The sequence below is a fragment of the Hydra vulgaris genome, chromosome 10 (assembly GCF_038396675.1).
Source record: "Hydra vulgaris chromosome 10, alternate assembly HydraT2T_AEP".
Classification (NCBI taxonomy): Eukaryota; Metazoa; Cnidaria; class Hydrozoa; order Anthoathecata; family Hydridae; genus Hydra; species Hydra vulgaris.
Window position 1 is genome coordinate 14,717,501 of NC_088929.1, and position 22,005 is coordinate 14,739,505.

General features: G+C 26.8%; 1 protein-coding gene across 2 annotated transcripts in view; it reads right to left on the minus strand.

The window, feature by feature from the left end:
* LOC100208880 (coiled-coil domain-containing protein 157) overlaps nt 1–21,099 on the minus strand; it is a 24,592-nt gene extending 3,493 nt beyond the window's left edge. Inside the window, exons 1-9 of one of the 2 annotated variants that reach the window (XM_065807326.1) lie at nt 20,852–21,099; nt 20,736–20,763; nt 14,551–14,805; nt 12,471–12,657; nt 11,575–12,226; nt 7,025–7,239; nt 4,801–4,977; nt 4,282–4,569; nt 3,727–3,752 (exon numbers count right to left, since the gene is read on the minus strand). In XM_065807326.1, the coding sequence (XP_065663398.1) occupies nt 3,727–3,752; nt 4,282–4,569; nt 4,801–4,977; nt 7,025–7,239; nt 11,575–12,226; nt 12,471–12,657; nt 14,551–14,795 (1,790 nt within the window). In that variant the 5' untranslated portion in view covers nt 14,796–14,805; nt 20,736–20,763; nt 20,852–21,099. The remainder of the gene's footprint in view (nt 1–3,726; nt 3,753–4,281; nt 4,570–4,800; nt 4,978–7,024; nt 7,240–11,574; nt 12,227–12,470; nt 12,658–14,550; nt 14,806–20,735; nt 20,764–20,851) is intronic. The other variant, XM_065807325.1, reaches the window with a different exon arrangement.
* Nucleotides 21,100–22,005: the final 906 nt, after the last annotated feature.

Here is a 22,005-nt window from a genome sequence, read left to right on the forward strand (position 1 = left end):
ACGTGATATTCAATATTTAAAAAAAAATAAAAATGTCTTCAACACCCCCTCATTTGTACGCGTTTGTACGTTTTAGGGAAATCTTCTTTCCCCATAGATGCGTACGTACTTTATGGATGGCCCCTAATATTAGTAATTATTTTATGCAAAATGTATATATTTTCTGAAAGAATAAATTTTGCATCGAATGGCATATTAAAAAGACTTATTTTTACCATACCATTTTTTTTTAAAACTAAGTATTTTTTCTATATGTTCCACCTTGATTCGGTACAAAAAAAAAATAATTTATCATTATCAATATCCGTTCGAAAGAATTTTTTTTTCCGGAAATTTTCAACACCTTATGGTCAACAGCTCTAGTGTAAATATTAAAATTAAAATTTCATATGCCGTAGATGTACACGCTCATTAAACTCTTATTTAGATGCAATAACAACTTTCTGTATTTTAGATGAAAAGGTTATTTCCGCCAGGGGCTGCAAAATGAAAAAAAAAAAAAAGCAGAAGGTGCTGTAGCAAAATGCAAACAACCTGATCAATTTCTTTTACAAACTCTACACCCACCCTTTCAAGACAGTCAAGTTGCTGAACACAATTTTCCTCTTCCTGATTTTGAAACACATATCGCAAGGGAAAATGTTGATACAATCGTATCTGTGTAAACAATAATGAAAAAATAATAATAAAGGAAAAGGACATTCACTAAACAAGACAACATGAGAGCACGTAAATTAAAAAGATATACAAATGAATGCATTTGTTTCGTCAGCTCAATTTACAACTGATTGTGAAATCCTTCATAAAACAATTAATAGCTCCAACCTGATAGAAACTATTCTACAGCATGGACCTTTTAAATTAATAGGACTATTTGGGAGATAAAGATGGGCGACCAGTATTTAACAAAACATTAAATACTATAATATAAAGGCTTTTCCTTAACCCTGGGTCGACCTTATTGTAAGCCTTACTGGTTGTTTGCTGATTGATGTGATTTAAATCTTCATTGGTAGGATTGACGGTGAAACTGGATCATCACATCATCTAAATGAAAAAACTAGACAACATAAAAAGTTACGCTTCCATATATCTGCTTCTGCTGTCTATGCCAGATGAAAATCTGGCATAGACATTAGAAAAATTAGATGAAATCACAGTCGAATTTTCTGAGAAAGTTTATTAACATTATACCAACTCTTACAAAAATTTTAACTAATATTTTGAGGACACTGCAACTAAGGTGTCAGAAGGTGAATGTGAAGGAGAAAATATTTTAGCTTAGGTTTCAATGCAAGCTAAATTTGATCCACTTTTAGAAAAGATTACACATTTACCAGCCAGCTTTTGTGCAGTGTGCAAGTAAATGTGTAACTTCTTTGATTATGCAATGCTTAAACTTAGAGAAGATGCAAAGACAGAGCTATGATGGCGCTAATGTAGAAAAAAAAGAGAAGTTCAAAAACTGTTTGGATATTTGATAAATACTACACTTGTGCTGTACAGACAATTTCTCATAACCTAAAATTGGTTATTAATGATGCAGTTAAAGTCAATGTGACAGATATTCTCCTTTTTTTCGATTCAGTTTGAAATTTTTTTATTTATTTATTTATTTTTTTGTAATTCACCTCCCCAAGGCTGAGAAGGCCACTACAGATGAGGAGGCTACTTGTGGTTATAACCCTCTCTCAACTCTATAACTCCGAAACACGAACCTTGACCAACAAGGACGCTGCGCGGAGAAACAAGTTGAGCGCGGTACTACCAGGGACGTGGTGGGAATCGAACTCGGAACCTTTCGCTTATGAAGCAAGCGTTCTTCCACTACACCACTACCGCAAATGGTGTTCATAGTTGGTTTTCTCATCGCAGCAAGTAATGGCATTAAAGTTAAAAAGACTTAGTCCAACAAAGTGGTCTTCTTGTCTAGATGAGTCCATTCTGTAAAAAAAAAGATATGTTGATACTCTTAAAATGCTTACAAAAATTTGTCTGAAGAGTCAAAACAAGACAGAGTGGGATGACGCTATTGGTCTTCGGAATGCTATTAGAAAGTTTAAATTCATTGTATTTATTGTTGTTTGGAAAGGATTACTTTGTGCTCTGTTGAGTTCCAGAGCAAACAAATATTTTCCTTTACAACTATTTTACTCAAAACGGTCCATGCAGAACTTCGATTTACCCGTAATTCATGGGAGAGCAAAATTTTAACTTCAAAGGCACTAGCAGGAAACTGAAACACCACTAACACATTCGCCAATATTTGTAAGAAAAATTCCAGATTATTTCATGATAATACAAGGTATTTCATGATAATACAAGATAGAAGAGGATTCAAAATAGCAAATATTCTTTTGAAGTGAATGTTTTTTATTCTATTATTTACACTGAAATACATCAACTGCAGCTGCAGCCACGTTTCCAGAGATACAAACAGGTTACTTACTTGTTAACATTTTTTCATCCTTAACATCTCAAGAACTTGTGTTATATTGTTATACTTTTATCAAAAACTTTAAAACAAAATTTTGCGTAATTTTTAGTTTCATGAGAGTTATGCTTTTGATATGTTTGTCGACAAAAACTCACAAAGTTACTGTTTAAAGTAATTGTTAGTTATTGTTTAAAGCCAAAATTAGGCATAAAAAAGTTAAAGGTCTCAAAAATTTTTTGTCCAAGGGTCCTCAAGTCGGTTGTTACCCCATTGTGTATGAAAAGAATTAGATGGTTTTTGGAAATGTATGTAGTTTTCAGTAGTGAAAGTAACTTGAAAATGTTAATAGAAAAAACAGAGTTCTTGTTTAAAAAAAATATAAATCTGCAAAGCATGTTAACTGCTTTGATGTACTGAGGTTGCATAGTGGGGATGTGAGTGTTGGTATTTGGACTTTAATTTTAACAGAGTAGGTATGTGTAACATTTAAAAATCAACTGAATCAACCAACACACCTATATAGAGACACTAGAGAACTGCTTTTATGGAATGGAATGGTATTGGAATGGTATTAGAATGGTATTATCAGTAGACATGCTGAATGATTGAAACAAGTTATAACAATTCCAGTTCTTAAACAGTCAAAGGATGGATGAAAAAAAACAAAGTAGAGTTATCGTCCTAACTAGCTTGATCACTATTTGAACCTAATGGAGTCTATTTAGGGCTTAGATGGACAAAAAATTATTCAAGGTCTGAATAAGATCCATGAATAGCCTAAAGCAATAGCTATATTTCTAGACTCGAGACTAGAGGCCATTTAGAAAAATGTTCTAACCAAAATTTCCAACAATTTTGTTAAATCAATATAAAAGAAAATGTGTAGCTTGCAACAAAGCGCACGCTGGCTTATTTTAAATAAATTTAAAATAAATAAATTCATTTTAAATAAATAAATTTCTATGTGTTTTGTTGTTGTTGTTATTGAATAGAAAACTGCGATATATCAGAATTGGCATTTAGATATATCACAGTTTTATATTGATAATTATTTAAATTATATTCAATAATGTTTTTATATGCAAAGATGTTTTAGTTTGTCATCTAAGATAAAAAAATTTGTTTGACAAAAATTTGATTAACTTTTTCTGTTAGCGTAAGAATAAAAGCAAACAAATATAAATAATAAAAATAAATAAATACAAAAGAAAAAGTAAATGAATAATTTAAACATTAATAACAAAACCTATTTATTGCGCAAAGTATTACAAAAAAAATCAAGTAAGTACCTTTCAAAGGATGACCTATCTCGAGTCTAAATACAAATAGTATTATTTACAACCAAACACATTTCGAATCAATAACCTGTTGATATTTTGAACATTAATAAAATAGGGGAAATCTTTAAAAGCCTGTGAATTAACTGAATATCTGCAAAGGTAAAGATATGATTACATCATATTTTATAGTTAAATTTGTTTAGAATAAGTGTTAAAACATCATCAAATTTTAGTTTTCTTAAGATTTAGTCAAACGTAAAACGTTTGACTAAAACATTCCTTGATTTAACATTTCTCAATTTTGAATATCCATACTTATTATACTCTAAATCAGTTTCAACCACAAACAAGTTATAATTTCAAAAAATGTATTATATTCTTTTTTACATTTTAATTGTAAAATTTTTTTTTTTGAGGTTTTAAAAATTGAGTTAACTGCAAATAAAACATATAACACATAATCAATGCTAAATGCCATACCTCTGTACCATAAAACACATAATCTATGCCTATATGAAACTTTGTAAAAACAACATAGTAATAAATTAGTAGTTAACAACTCACAAAAGTAATATTTTCAGAATTTGCCAATTGAAGTTTGGTTAATGAATTCTTTAAAGATGCTATTTGATTATTCAATATGAATACACGTGTTTCATTAGCATATATTTGATTTATCAAATCTGAAACAATGTCATCTTTAGCAGGCATTCTGTATTTTGGATTTGACAAAATTGATTGATACTCTTTTTCAACTGTTTCTAATTCTAACCCAATAACAGGGTAACAGACAAGAAGTTTAATTTTTTCCGACAGCTCAGTTGATTTTTGACATTCTTCATAATTTATTTTCTATAAAACAAGATTTTTTTAAAAGATTTTCAGCAAAACATTCAAATGATAACACAATATACAACAGTGTAAGCCTTTAGTTTCAAGACTTACCTTATAATAATGTACAACAGTGTAAGCCTTTAGTTTCAAGACTTACCTTATAATAATGTACAACAATGTAAGCTTTTAGTTTTACGACTTACCTCATAACAATGTACAACAATGTGAGCCTTTAGTTTCAAGACTTACCTCATAAGCATTGAGCTTTTCTTCAGAGTTTTTTGCTAAAATCTTCAATTGCTCCTTTTCATTAGTAACATCTTTTAAATGCTGTTCTGAATCCAATAGTTGCATTTTACAAATTTTAACATTATCTTCTAACTCTTCAATGCGACAGAGTAACTTTGACTGTTTCTCTTGAAGTCCCTTAAAAAAAATTTATGCTTCACATTTTTTAAATTGCTCTTTTAGATATCAAATTTCAAGTTTTTAAATCTATTTTACAAGTTACAGTTGTTATATGTAAATCTGCAATATAAAATATATATACGGTACAAGTCCATTTGTATGTTTTTTACAACACAAGCATTTAATGTAAGTCAATACAATTTTTTACATATGCACTACTTTCCACAGCACAATTTTTTATATACAGTGTGGTAAAAATTTATAACCTCACCAAAAATTCAAGATCTCACAAATAATTAAACAATTATTTTTAAATTATTCAATTGCTTAACATCTTACTTGATTAATATTTCATTTGTAATCTGAGTCTGGTTTCATTTCGTTAATTGACTTAAAAATTTTATAAAAACGATGGAGCAAAATTATAACCTCATTTCAATTTTACTCTACAAAATTCCATAATGCTTTGTATTGCAACTTGAATTTATTATTAATACTTTGTTTAATTGCCGCCATTCTGAATAATTTCAAATATTTGATTTGGCATACTTTCTGAATGTTTTCTAAGGTCAGCAAGAGATATGTTCTTCCAAACATGTACAATTGCCTTTTTCAATTCATCGACATTCGAATTTTGTTTCCCTTCTGCATAAACACATCTTGCTAAGATGTCTCATACATTTTCAATGGGATTTAAATCAGGCACTAGCCATACTAATAATTGAATTTTCTTGCTGGTAAACCATAAGGTATTTGACTTTGCTCTATGAATTGGAGCATTATCTTGCTGGAAAATAAAATTGGTGTTACCAAATTTTTGCGAAATATCATTCAAATGACCATTCAACAAATTTCTATATCCTTCAGCATTTAAAATAGTAATAATAAAGCCAATCAAAGTTTTTCCAAAATAACAGAACCCACCCCAAATCATTACTTCTCAGCCTCCCATAGCCCTTCTTTTTGAAAAATTTTTTCTTTTTTATATCATGCCAGTAGTAATTGAAGCCACCTGGACCTTCAAGATTTAATTTTTTTAAATTGGATCACAAAATTTTTTGCCATTCTTTTTCCCAAGTAATGTGGTCCTTGGCCTATTAAAGACGAATGCGTTTGTGTGCTTCAGTTAGTGCTGGAGATGTGCATTTTTTGCATATCTAAGAACGCCTGACTTGTTAATTCCATGATTCACCGTCCATCTTGAGCATTTCAATACTAAATCAGCGCCTATTTGTCTCATGGAGATTGTACGGTTACTCTTGGTATGCACAATTCGTCGCTGTTGGCAAGCTGTAAGTATAAATTTTCTACCACTTTGATGCTTTGTGCAATAATTTGTTGGATCATTAACAAAATTATTGATCAAATGTGGTGAGCCTCTCAGTTTGCAAGCAATTGCCTTGTTTGATAAACGCAATGACTTGTATGCTTTGATCTTGCCTTTTTCTTCATTAAAGAGTGTAATTCCTCTTGGCATTCGCTAGAATGTATTTTATAATTATAAAATATAATAAATTTAATTTGAAAACAGAATTTACTACTATTTTTTGATGGCTTATGATGCAATTTAGATAATGAGGTTATAATTGTGCACCACGGTTTTAAACAGTTTTATAATTTGAGTTAATTAAAGTATAAATAGATTCATGTAAATTATTTTGTTTATTTTTAAAAAAATAATCTACAAATAGAATTTGATCAACAAACTTTAAAAGATTTAAGGTTTCTATACAGGTGAGGTTATAATTCTGCACCCCACTGTATATGCGAGTAGATGTACCAACAATACAAAAATATATCTATAGATATATTCAACTTAAAACAATACAGTTGATCCAATGCACCTATAATAATTGTAAATAAAACATCTTTAAACATAAATCTTTTATACAGCATTACATTCACAAATGTTTTAATAAAAAATATATAAATACAATATATAATATATAATAAAAAATATATAAATACAATGCTATATAAAAATAAAAAAATATAAATAAAAATGTCAATACTATAAAACATATTTTTTTCAAAAAAAAACAAACATAAGAAATAATTTGAACACCTGATCGTGTTTCAGCAGTACTTTTATTTCCGCTTTAGCCTGAGCTAACTCCTCAGTTAAACTCGTATTTCTTTCAATATAGTCTTGCAACTTTAAATCAGCGCTTTTTTGAAGATCTTGATTTGCATGCAACAGATCTTGAATGTGGATTTCATTACTTTGCAATTCTTTTCTAACATTTTCCAACTCATCAGATAAAGTTTCTACTTTTAGCACTTAAAAAAATAGATGCACCATAGAAATTGGATCAAGCTACTCTAGAAACTGATTTTTTTAAAATATTTTTTATTTTAAAAAATGTTTTAAAATAAAGAATGAAATTGTCAGGATCCAACAAAATAAAATTCATTTTTTTAAAAGCAATTAAAGTTCAGTTGTCATTTTTACTTTTTACTAATTCAAGTTTTAATTACAAAAAAATTATTTGCATTTATAATATATATTTATATATATATGCAATAAAGTTTGTAAGTAAAAAGTAAGCTTATATTAAAAAAATAATTCATTTAAAGTTTTGCTCATGAAATATAAGTTTCCGATATTAATTTAATACTTAATATAACATTAAATATAAATTTCCAATATTCATAATCTTTGTTAGAATCATTTTATGGTTTTAGTAAAAAAAATTTATTTTCCATTTTTAATTATTAGATTTATTCATTGTAAACATATATATTACATAAATGTAAACATATAACAAATTAGGCGTGAAGAGCACATGCGTACACTAAAATTGTTAGATCAAAATTAAATTAAACAGAAAATTAAGTGAAAATTCGTCATTTGATTAATGACACATAAATTATGTAACTTTTAATATTATATATGTCAGGAATATTCAGGTATACACACAACAAGATATATGAAGATTAAAACTTCATATAGCTTTTGTGATATATGTAAAATGTTTCAGCAGAACGCTAAAAAGTATATCATTCTGCTAAAGCATTTCACAATTATATTTTCATAAATATAACTTTATATTATATAATGTTATTAATATTATAAAATTATATTATATACTATTAAGATATAAGAAGTGATATCATTCAGCTATAGCTACATCACAACTCATATGCTATTAATAATAGTACATGGTATTTGCAATAGTGCTTTTATATAGCATTTAATAATAGTATTATTAAATGATGTTATCATTTACACACCAGTGCAAACTGTACCGGGTATATATCTGTTAACACATAATATATGTGGTAATAGACACAAACAAAACCAGAAGTATAAATAGAATAAATCTATCTGGTAAACTGCTGTTGTTGTTGTTTTAGATACACCTCTATAATTAGTCAATTAAAGTTTGCACTGATATGTTGATATATGTAATAATGTTTTTGCAGAATGATAAATATCGTTTTGCTAAAACACTATCACATATATCAACATATCAGTGCAAACTGTACTGGAGATATATCTATTATTACATATATACAATAATATTATCTATTACAGTGCTATAGATACAATATACGTATCTATAGTACAGTTTGTCCTGATTTGTTGTCAAGTTCATTAAATTAACTGTTGCCTGAAGATCTTTTGTTACCAGAAAACAAGTAGTAATAATTTAATTATCTCTAAAGTGGATACATATCAAATGATAGTCAAAATAGAGTATTAAATAGGGTTCTGATTCTGATTCTGAATACAAACTAGTGTTTGTATTCAGAATCAGTATCACTGAATTCCGTAAATTTATATCAATTTATATCTTAACATTTCAGAATTCAGTATCACTGAATTCTGAAATGTTAAGCACAATTTAACAAGAGATGCAATAAACAATATACAACTAATTCTAATCCAGTCCAGAAAATTTGAAAAATGTGTCATACCAAAAGATGTTCAAGCATTAACTAAAACTCCACGTTATATTAATGTATTGAGGAATTGTAATGGTATTTAGACTTACATAGGTTTAAAGTAGATATTAACTTTATATCTATTGATGTTAATACTGATGGACTCCCTATTCAGTGCTCCGATAGATGGAGCCAAATTTTTGTTCAATAGTAAATATTGTATCTTGTCCTTTTCCAGTGCTATTTATAGTGAGAATGTGAAGCCATCAAGTGTTTATGATAAAAGTTATTTTACAAGATTTTGTTGCAGAAGTTATTAATCTAATAATTAATGGGTTAGTGATTAATAAAAAATAGTATAAACTTTGTGTTGCTTTATTTGTGACACTCCAGCACATGACTTTTTTAGATGCTTCTCAGGTCACACATCGAAAAATGGGTGTGATTGGTGTACTTCTGTAACAGAATATTTTCAAAAAAGGAGTATTTATACAAATGATAATGCAATTTTACTAACTGATTCTGAAATTAGGTCAAATACTTTCAGATTGCGTAAAAATAGGAACAGCACATGCTTGCTAATAAATTGTTTTGATATGATTTGTTCATTTACCATTTGCAATTTGTTCTTTAGAGCATGTAATTGATTTCTTCATTTTGTTTGAAATTCGAATAAAAATTCATATTGATTTGCTCAGAAGCAACTGATTTTAAATGCTGGGAATAGAACGGTCCATTCTAACTTAGATGTCCTAAAGTTTTTCTGAAAAGTTTTAGAAAATGAAGTTATAATCTGTTTCTTGCATTTGCTGTAACTGTAATAATTTTACACATAGAAAATGATAATAACAGAAATTATCTATTGCTATTTGTTAAGTACTTTTTTGCCACTTTTATCCATAATTAATGTTATCTATACTTCATGTAAGATTTGTAACTTAGTTCATGTAACGTTTCATGTTGTTGATGATTTAAACACTATAGTTGTTCTTTAACATCTGCATTTTAATTTAAAAACTCACAGTACTTAAGAAAACACAAGGAGAAATGTGAAATATAATTCACTAGTAGCTGAATGATTTAATAAACGCTTTATTTTTTTCAAAACCTTCAGAATATATAATAAAATGTGTAATAAGAAATTTTGAACTTTAAAATAAATAAATACTTTCTATGTAAAGATAAAATGTATTTAGAATTTTTTTAATTATAAATCATTACCTCTTATTTTCAATTTTATAAATTTATTTATTCCTATTAATTTCACTAATTTATTATTGTTTTGTAGTTTCTATAAATAGTTTAAATATATTGTACTAACCCAATTAAAAAAAAAAATTGATATATAACTAATTAGCTATATAACTATATAGCTGATAAAAAATAGTAATCCAAAATTACAATTATTATATAATTCATGAGGGTAAAAAACAAAGAATACAGAAATAAGAATACAGACCAAGACAAAGTGTATAGAAAGAGTGACAAAGAATACAAAAAGGTAAAATTAGCCCAATTGAAAATTATAGAATTTATAGGGATGCGGTATGTGTCTTACTTTAAATTGATTGAATGCATTCAGTTTTAAGTAAGAATTTTTTCTTTTTTTAATTTAATTTCCTTTTTTCTGATATAGATTTGTTAAACTTTAAAGAACTATCAAAAAACATCTGAAGTATTGTTTTTTCTTCGAAATCGTCCTTCTTTATGATGTACGATTGAATGCGAATCTAGTCAAAACTTTCAATAAATTGATTGCAATTGACCATCTATCAATGTAATTTTCGAATATTACATTGCTTAGTGTATTTTAGTTGTATAACCAGTTATAAATTGTAAAAAATGACACATTTTTATAATACAAGGTAAATAATACATTGGTATATTCTAAGGGTTAAACCCACATTTTAAAGAGTTTAAAATGTGGGTTTGATACTCTGTAAATGTCGTATTGCATACTCGTTTTTAAACGCATCTGAAGCGCATTACTAATGTGTGTTTGACATGATAAAATGGCTAACATACCATAAAGATGCGTATTCAAACAAGTTTCTAATGCACATTTACAACTTAACTTGCCAGCTGGGTTATTCATTAATTTTATAAAAATTATTCATATCTAATATATATAAAATAAAAATTATCAGGGCTGTAGAGTCGGAGTTGTGGAGTTGGAGTCGTGACATTTGTAGCAAAGTCTGAGTTGCTTAAGTTTTACTATTGGAGACTCTGACTCCAATAGAATTCAAAGAATTTTTCAAAAATTTTGTTTTGAAATCAGAGTTGGAGTCATACTCTGAAAATTTCAACAATTGGAGTCGGAGGTGGTACTTTTTTTTTACAACTTCACACCCCTAAAAATTATAAATGGCTGTAAAACCATTCATTTTTAATTTATACTTAAAATTTCTTTTCTTTACTTTTTTTTCACTGCTACTCTGATATAAATAAATATTATAACCATTTAAAAGTTTCCTTTCTTTACTTTTTTTACTGCTACTCTGATATAGTTGTATTTAACTACATGTAATTTCATCAAATTACTTAAAATGTAGCATGCATTGAAATGACATTTACATGTTTGCAACTTGAAAGCTCATATTAAAAAAAAAAAAGGGAAATAAAAAAAAAAAAATAAAAATAGAAGGAAGAAAAAAAGAAAAACAAAAGTAGGCAAAAAACAGTAAAAAATAAAAAAATAAAAATAAAACAAAAAAAAAATTTTACCCAAATTTTTTTCATGTTCATTTGTGACTTTATTTTCTTTTTCTTTTTCATTGTGAAATACAAGTTCACTTTCTAATTTTTGGATTCGATCAAAATTCTGTTTAAGTAAATTCTCCTGCAGCAGGTATTCCTGTGCTTTAGATTCATATAATTTTTTTAGTCTTTGGAGTTCATTTTCTAAATTTATTTTTTGCTGGGTTATTTCATTAAAATTTTCTTGCAATTGCGCACATAATGTTTTTGATTTAAAAAAATCAGTATCTAAAACAAGGATTTTGGCTTGTAAATCCTCTAAATGTTTGCATACTTTGTTCAAATCACGCTCTTGCTCAGTGCACCATTTTTTGATGTCAAGGTTGGTCATTTCATTTTTGTATGCACGCTTATATTTTGAAAGCAATGAAGGTAAACCTTGTGATTCACATATGGATATAATAACTGACCCAGTATTTATCAAACAATTTTGCATGTCCGAGCAGCTAAAACATGGTAAAAATGATGTCTCATATGTTTGGGTGCTAATCGATTGCCTCTTATTCCATAATATATGTGAACTCTTTATTTCTTGTTGATCAGAAGATGATAACTGTTTGTGTATTTCTGGGAGAACAGTGTTATGTAAGTCCATTAGAGATTGATTATGTTCTGATAACTAAAATATTGTCATCATCATCATCATTATCATCATCATCATCATCATCATCATTATCATCATCATCATCATCATCATCATCATCATCATCATCATCATCATCATCATCATCATCATCATCATCATCATCATCATCATCATCATCATCATCATCATCATCATCATCATCATCATCATCATCATCATCATCATCATTACCATCATTATCATAACCATCATCTTCATCATCATAATCATCACTTACTTCTTTTTCCATATTTATGTATGACTCTTGAACTTGTAAAATCTTCTTTTTAAATAGGGTAGCAACCAAACCTACAGAAATAGTAGATGTGAAAGTACATGTCTCTAGATGTGATCGTACGCAAGGTAAACTTAATGTTATGGACATGTCAAAAAATTGAGATACGCATTGTAATAATAAACAAAACCTGCAAATTGAAAAAAACAAATATAATTAATATTCATGTGAGAAAAAGGAAATTATTTAAATACATAAATAAACTAATAGTTAACTATGATCCAATGCAAATATTACATACAAAATACATATTATTTTTTTTAATTTATATTAATCTCCTCAAATAAAATTTATCTCCCCAAATAAAATGGGTCAAGGTTATGGAGACTACTCTTTTTTTTTTTGTTCTAATGTTGTTTTTTTAACATTTTTTTTTTATGTTGCAACTTTATAATACAATTCTAAATACATTAACTATGACTGAATTAAACACATTTAAAATAATGTTAAATATAAGCAAACAAAACTGTAATTAAAAATATTTTTTAATTGTACAATTAAGTTAAGCTTAAAAGAGTTCCAAAATCTTTTAAAAGTTTCAATCTTTTTAAAAAAACTTAAAAAATAAAAGCAATTCTTAGAATAACTCTTAGAGCTGCTCTATTTTTTGAGAACTCTTAGAGAGCATGATGCTTCTGAAATTGAAAATATCTTAAACATATATTTAAATATAGAGGGATTCCAATTTTCCTTTCACTTTGGATGTCTAAAACCAATTTTAATTTAAATCTTTGTCTTTTTCATACTTGTTTTTATTGTGCATTACAACATAAAACATTATTAAGAACATTATTATTGACATTTATCACATTAATCAAGTGATGCATTCATATACTTATTATATATTATTTAACTATTTATTTACAAACTTTGATTTCTTAATTGGTATAACTAGTATCAAGCTACTATGAAATAAAAAAATGACTTTAAATGTATAATTTTTCTTCAAAAAATTAATGAAAATGCCTGAGAGAAAGAAAAGGTGCAACTTCCCCTAGTTTAAAATATAATATAATAATAACCATAACTGTGATATTTGTATATATATATATATATATATATATATATATATATATATATATATATATATATATATATATATATATATATATATATATATATATATATATATATATATATATATATATATATATATATATATATATATATATATGTATATATTTATATATATATATATATATATATATATATATATATATATATATATATATATATATATATATATGTATATATATATATATATATATTTTAATTTTTATTTCATGTACTTCAGATATAAAATATTTTTGTAATTACACATTTTTGATTTAAAGAAAGACTATTTTTTGGTTTTTATCCAAGATTTTTTATCCGTTGTTTTAAATTTTAAACAATTATAAGCTAAAACCATTAAGTTTGCTTCTACGTCTACTTTTGTTTCTAAAAGTTTCAAATGATAAACAACTACAAAAATGTTTTATATTTAAAGTACATAAAAAAAAAGTAAAAAGCCCCTGCCCCCCAACCTCTCAAATATACACATGATTGCAAATGGTTAACACTAACTCTTCCTATCATTTTTACCAAAAAAAAAAACAACATCTAAAAGAAGATAGATCAAGCTACAAAAATAACTCTCCTTTTTTTTTTTAATTTTTTTAAAGTGTGACCCTGCCCCTACTATAAATGCAAAAACTTAAATTTTTTGCGCTTTTAGACAGCTAGGACCAAATTTTCATCTGCACTGGTGGGGAGTTTTTTTTGATTTGGAAAAAGTATTATTATTTTAGGTTAATACAAGTAAATGTTTATCTTTTGCCGCTATGCTATTTTCGAAAAAATGAAAAATGTGCTTTTTAATCATACCCTTAATATATATATATATATATATATATATATATATATATATATATATATATATATATATATATATATATATATATAAAAGTATAAATTAAACATATCACTTTATAAAACTATAGTTATTTAATATACAATATTAAAAAAAAATATTTAAATATGCCTGTCAATGACTACTTCAAATAAAATAATATGAGACAGCCTGTTTGCATCTTCATCATCACAGAAACAGTAGTTTTCTGCAATTTCTTTAATATCAATATCACATGCATTTTTGTTGGGGTATTTCCATGATGAAAATTCTAATCGACCAGTTATATTAAGGAAATAAGCTATAACGTCTTGAAGCTGACAAATGTCTTTGCATAAACTATCAATACAGTTTTTACTTCCAAGAAGATGTGCCATTATTAATTTCCTGCAAAATTTTAAGCAAATTTATAAATACATGTTACTTAGAATTTTTTTTTTATTATGCATAATTTTCAGGTTTTTAAGTTTAAGCAATTTTAAGTAAACAAATTTAAACATTTATTATTTATACGTTTAAACATTTATTTATATTATATTATTTATATTATATCTATTTATATTAATGTTAAATAAAAACTTAAATATTTTTAAAAAACCAAATTGATTGGAGCATATAAATAATATTAGTTTCAAAAAATTGCAACCTCTCTCCTCCTAAGGGAGCTATACACTATTAAAAAAGAAATTTATTTTTCATTAAAAGACTGTCTAAAACCATCTGCCAATGTATTTACACTTGCTGTACCTATTCCTATAAATCAGTCAATGATTGCACACTTCACATTAAAAAAAAATGTACACTTTGCTTTGCATTAAATTAAATATGCACACTTTGCTTTGCATTAAAAAATAAACATATAGTAAAAAAAAAAAAAACTATAAAAATAATATTATTAGTAAAATTAAAAAAAAATTACATTAAAGAGAATAAAAAAATAAAAAAATAAAAATAACTATATTTCCAGACTTTAGTGTGGCTTTTTTAAAAACCACAAAAAATCATTGATCTTCAAAAACCTTTAAGTACATTAAATAGTAACATTAAATTAAACATTAAATATAAATATTTATACATCAATCTAAATATTAATCTTTTTTTATTAGGGCCCAACAAAAAATATTCTTATGAGTTAATTTTTTCAATTAAGTGTTAATTCTTACACTTAGAATAAAGGCCTTTATGAAATATTACTAATAATATACAGTAAAAGCTATACTACCCAGAATGCTAGGGATAAAAGCATTCCAAATAAATGGCAAATAATTTAATCATTAAAACTAGAATATTATTTATTTTATTCTTTCATACATCAAATACTCACTGATTACAAGTAATAAATAGATTTTTTCAACTATACATTGTGAATAAAAATAAAAGAAAAAAAATTTTAAAAATAAAAACTTCATGTTATCTGAGTGTTATATTTACACAAGCAATTCCGAATAATTCAAACTTTCAACTGACCAAAAAAATCTCTATTGATGAAAATTGAGAGTGTATTGAGCTTTTGTCGAATATCTTCACAACTACAACTAAAGGGCATATAGTCATACAATAATTGCAATTCTTTGATTGATTTTGTGTGTTTCTTTGCAGCAACATTAGCCATTATAAAATGTAAACACATCTGTCATAATATTCTAATGCAAATATATATAACAATAGATATAATATACATTAACTTAGTATAACTTCTACTATAAGCCATTACTAAACTTTGATTATCAAATATTTTATTGCAAAGCTTGTAACTAAAGGGTTCAAGCAAATAGGCAGCCTAACTTTATTAATTTTCCTCTAAAGTTTGAGTTATCAACAACCACAAGAACAGATAAAATGGTTTGAATGGTGAATGCTTAAGTAACAGTTATTAGGAGTTTACTGCATATAGTCTTTTATATAGTTCTTGACTATGTACAGTCCTTTTTTAAGGTTTTATCAAAACTGCTTCTGAAGCCAATCTAAGCCAATTCTACAATCGAGAAAGATGAATAAAAAGTTCCAACTATTAGTTCCAAAAATTACACTTTCAAATAATTAAAAAAATTAATAACTTTAATTAAAATTTTCTGACAGTTATATGACACATACATATAATTTTTTTTTCAACATCTCGCTTTCAACAAGCCTTCAAGCAACTACTATTAGAGTTGGAAGTTACTGGAAGAGAAAAGATAAAGTTTATAGGGCAAGATAACGATTGACAGATGACTTAAAAGATTGCAAATTATATGAATCAGGAAAGTAAGATGAAGGCACTTAGGAACAGTCACAGTAAAAGGATGAGACTTAATTGAATGACGAGTAACAGGAGAATAAATTTTAGTAGATGGCACAAGAGACGCTAACTCTTTAGAGCAGTGCCCATTATAGTATTTGTAGAAAATAGAAAGAGAAACAACATCACGGCAATGTGATAATGGTTGAAGGTTGGCTGCAAGAGCAGGTCCAACTATGTTCACAATGCATTTTTGCACCTTGTCTAAAAGAGAAAGTATTCCATACAATGACGGATTTGAGTATATAGGGATAAAGAATACAGTCTAGAGTAAGAAAGTGGCAAGCATGATAAAGAAATTCAACCTTGGCAGATGTTAATTTTGCAATGGATTTGATATATGGTTTCCAAGAAAGATTGAAGTAAGAGTTAATCCGAGAAGGTGAAGGATAGATGACTCATCGAGTACATTACCATTCATAAATATAGGGAGATCTAAATTATTGCGATAACAATTAGCTGAAAAAAATTGAGTTTTATCTGAATTAAAGTTCACCAGCCACTGTGTGCCCCATGCTGTAGTAGAAGTGAGATCCCTTTCAAGCGCAAATGCCCCCTCCAAGCAATCAGAGAGTGTTGGCTTCTTATCAAGACAAGAATAAATGATAGTATCATCAGCAAACAATGCCACCTTAGATGTGAGAATATTTGAAAGATCGTTAATGAAAAAAAGAAAAAAGATATGAAGAAGAGTGCTGTCCATCGAAAACAACTTTTATACTACAATTTGTAAGGAAGGATTCAATAATCTTAAACATGTTACCTGGTACACTGTACGAAGAAAGCTTATGGAGAAGACCAGCATCCAAAATTTTATCAAAAGCTTTCAAAGAGCGATAGCCTTATACTCTTCACTTTTATCTAATGCACAATAAAACCTATTGGTTATTACTGTTAGCAAATCAGCTGTAGAACAACAAGATCGAAATCCATATTGATGATCAGAAAGTAAGTTAGTAGATTCAAGATGAGAAACTAAGTATTGTTAATAAAAGATTCAAAAACCTTGCTTATGATAGGAATAAGACTAATGGGACAGTAGTTGGGCAAGTCAGATCGCTCTCATGAATTTTTAAAAATAGATGTCACTTTCCAGCAGGCTGGTAAACAAGACAATGATAAGCACTTGTTAAATAGTTTTGAAAGTGTAGACAACAGCTCTGGAGAACACTTCTGTAAGACCATAACAGATACGTTGTCCAGAGCACAAGAAAAGTCTAAGCAGGAAATCACTTTAGATACAAAAGCTGAGTGATACGAATGTCAAGCGATGGATCAACTTGTTTGACGGCTATATCAGGTAGAGCGCAACTAGTGGAATCAAAAAATGGTATTGATGAAAAATTCTTAGCAAACAATTCAGCTTTGTCTTTAGGTGAGGTGACAAAGTCTGAACTATACAAGAGAGGTGAAAAACAAATTTGCCCTTATTATTGATACTGTTAAAGATTCTTCAGAAGTCACGAGAGTCTAATTCTTGATATGGAATATGAGATTTCATGTCCAGAGAATAGTGGGCTTTGGGGTTAGACAAAACCTTTTTACAATGGTTTCTAGCAGTAGTAAACAGACGTTTGTTTTCTGGAGAATCGCTTTGCTGATAGATATGAAAGTAATGGTTTCGATTGGAAATTGCAGCAGCACAATGTGAGGTAAACCAAGGAGAAGAGTGAGGCTCGACTTAGAATCATTGAGAAGGAATAAAAGATTCCATGCCAGTCTGAATCCAAAAGTTATGTAAGAAGCACATTTACCAACAGGAAGATGAAAAATTTCTACCCAAGGGTCATCACAAAAAAAATCACGGAAAAGAGTCCCAGTCAGCTTTAAGGTAGTTGTAAGAGGTACGATGATAGGGGGATTCTGATGATGAAGAAGAATGAGATAATAGTTTTAGAGAGCTCAAATCATGATCAGAAGTACCTAAGGGTGAATGTGGAGAAACTGAGCACTGACTAGGATCAGAAACATGATATAAGTTGAGTAGAGAAGATAAATGATTCGGGTTGTCTGAAAAGAGAGTTGGAAAGTTCATTACTTGAGTTAAAGATTGAGAAAGACAAAAGTTGTATGCCTTAACACCTGCAAAGTCACTGACACTAGAGCCAAGCCATTCAGTGTGATCAGCATTAAAGTCACCAACATTAACAATAATAACTGATGTATATATACTGATGTATAATAACTGATGTATATATATCAGATAAATAAATGATGAGATGTATATCGCTCTCCTTCAGTTTTGAGATGAAGGAGAGCGATATAGAACAAAGAGAAAGGTGATAGAGTGAAGTGGTGCTAAACAAAAGGACATAAAAGAATAGTTGGTGGATTCAAACCTAGTTTCCCGACAAATAGGTGAATTCTTACGAATGTAAATGCCCAGGCCAAGCTTGCGACTATTGGAGTCTTTAAAAGGTAAAGAAAGATAACCACAACACTATCACAAGATGAGACAGCTGAACTCAAATTAGTCTCACAAAGAGCAAGTAGGTCTGGTGAACTTTTGCAAGAGATAAGACTCAACAGAGGACAAATTACTTTGAAGACCACGAATATTAGTAAATGATAGGTTTAGAGAACTTGGTGATGAGGATAGTTTTTTGTGCTTAATAGTTATTGGTACTTTAACCATTTTTAAATTTGTTAAAGAGCTTGACTCAAAGTACAGATAGTACTCAGTACACTATTTAATAGTCTAAGCAATTGCCTCATTACTATTAATAAACCCTAAGCTGTAATAGAGGGCTCGACAATGCACACCAAAAGTACGAACATTTTCAACATATATATATATATATATATATATATATATATATATATATATATATATATATATATATATTTATATATGTTATATATAAATATATATATATATATTTACATATATATATATTTATATATACATATATATATATATATATATATATATATATATATATATATATAAATATATATATATATATATATATATATGTATATGGGCAGGATTGAAAAGTCATTTTTTTCAAAAGGAATGACCTTTATAAACTAAATTGGAAATTCAAAAAAAAAAAAAAAATTTTTTAGAAGATGGCAATAAAATCTAACATGCAACTATATATATATATATATATATATATATATATATATATATATATATATATATATATATATATATATATATATATATATATATATATATATATATATATATATATATATATGTATATATATATATATATATATATATATATATATATATATATATATATATATATATATATATATATATATATATACATATATATATATATATATATATATATATGAATATATATATATATATGTATATATATATATATATGTGTGTGTGTGTATATATATATATATATATATATATGTATATATATATATATATATATATATATATATATATATATATATATATATATATATATATATATATATATATATATATATATATATGTATATTAGGGTGATTCTAAAAACAACTTTTTTTGAAATTGTCTAAATATGATTAATCATTTTATATAAAGATTACTATTTTAAATTTTATGGTTTAAAAACAACCATTTTTTAACTAAAAATAAAAAAGTACATATTTTCATAGTTTTTTTAAACAAACTTTTTTAATTTGTGTTTCAATAAACTTTTTTTACTATTTTTGAAATTTTTATAAAATTTCACTTCTTTTGAGACCCAACATGTTATGCTTTTGAAGAACTTTTTTTTTCAAAATATTAGGGACCCGTCTGATGTTTAAGGGTCTTGAGCGACCCCTAAATATTTTTATTTAAAAGTTTTTTAAATTTAGTATTAACTTATTACATAGAACACATTTATTGGGTGGCAGCAGACAATTTCAAAAAAAATTGTTTTTAGAATCATTCTAATGTATGTATATATTAAAAAAACAATACATACTACAAATATAAGAATAATACTAAAACTTCAACTAAAACTTTCAGTCTCAATTACAATTCACAAACAAATGTCTATGAAAAATCTATACATGACATCACAAGCAAATTACCTTCGCTGACATGCTTATGCTACTCAATCTACAAAAAAAAACTTTCTGTGAATTATTTCAATTTTTTGAAAAACAAAAACTTTATTATAACAACACAAAACAACTTTTTTCTTTACCTATTTGCGCTTAAATCAAGATCACTGTTGTTTTCCTTTTGATGTGCATGTTTTGATTGCTTTGGACACATCACTTACTGCATTCATCTTAAAACACATTGCTTGCTCTCTGTGACACAATGATTTGCAGTCTCCCTGTAGCCATTTCACACCAGGTAACTTACTCTATTTAGTCTTATGACTGCAATGCATAAATTTAATTTATTTTAAGTTTAACACCAAGTTGTCTTGTAATTCAAAAATATGCTATAATATAAGAAAGTAAATATAAAATAAACCAGCAAAAAAAATCCATATGAGATGTTTTACATAGGGATTACTAGTATATGGTATACTAAAAATTTACTATACAGTTTACTGTATAGTATACAGTAAAATATACTGTAAATGATACTGTAAACAATTTTTTTTTTGGCGAAACCATGATACAAGTTTTTAAAAAAGTTTTAACGGTTTACGTAAAACAAATGTATTTGATTTTAATTTAATGTTTTTGCCTGTGTGTTTTTATTATATTATTAACCATTGGTTACACATTCTCACTTTATAAATAAAAAAAGTTAAAGTCTTCGATCAAAATCAGCAATCACTTGATAATGGACTATTATCTTGCGACATTAAAAAATCAAATTAAAAACACTTTAATCATGATAAGTCATACAAAAAATATGCTAAGCCAATTAAACTCATAGAGAAAATATATTAATAACTTAATAATAAATTTATAATTACGTCAGTCCAAAAAAAAAAATACTAAACTAAACTGCATACCAACTTTTAATACACCAGGTTTACCATAAATTATACCATAAAGTTGGTATATTGTATACTGTAACCGGTGATCCTTAGTTCTACATCACAAAAAGACCAAATTATATTTTTATTAATAATATTTTTTATCTATTGATAAATAGAAACATAAAAGTTTATTAAAAAAATATCTTGAATAACATAGATGTTTTAATGGTTCAGAATGTTAAATAATAATGTTAAAAAATATCTTGAATAATATAGATGTTTTAATGGTTCAGAATGTTAAATAACAATGTTAAAAAATATCTTGAATAATATAGATGTTTTAATGGTTCAGAATGTTAAATAACAATGTTAAAAAGTATCTTGAATAACATAGATGTTTAAATGGTTCAGAATGT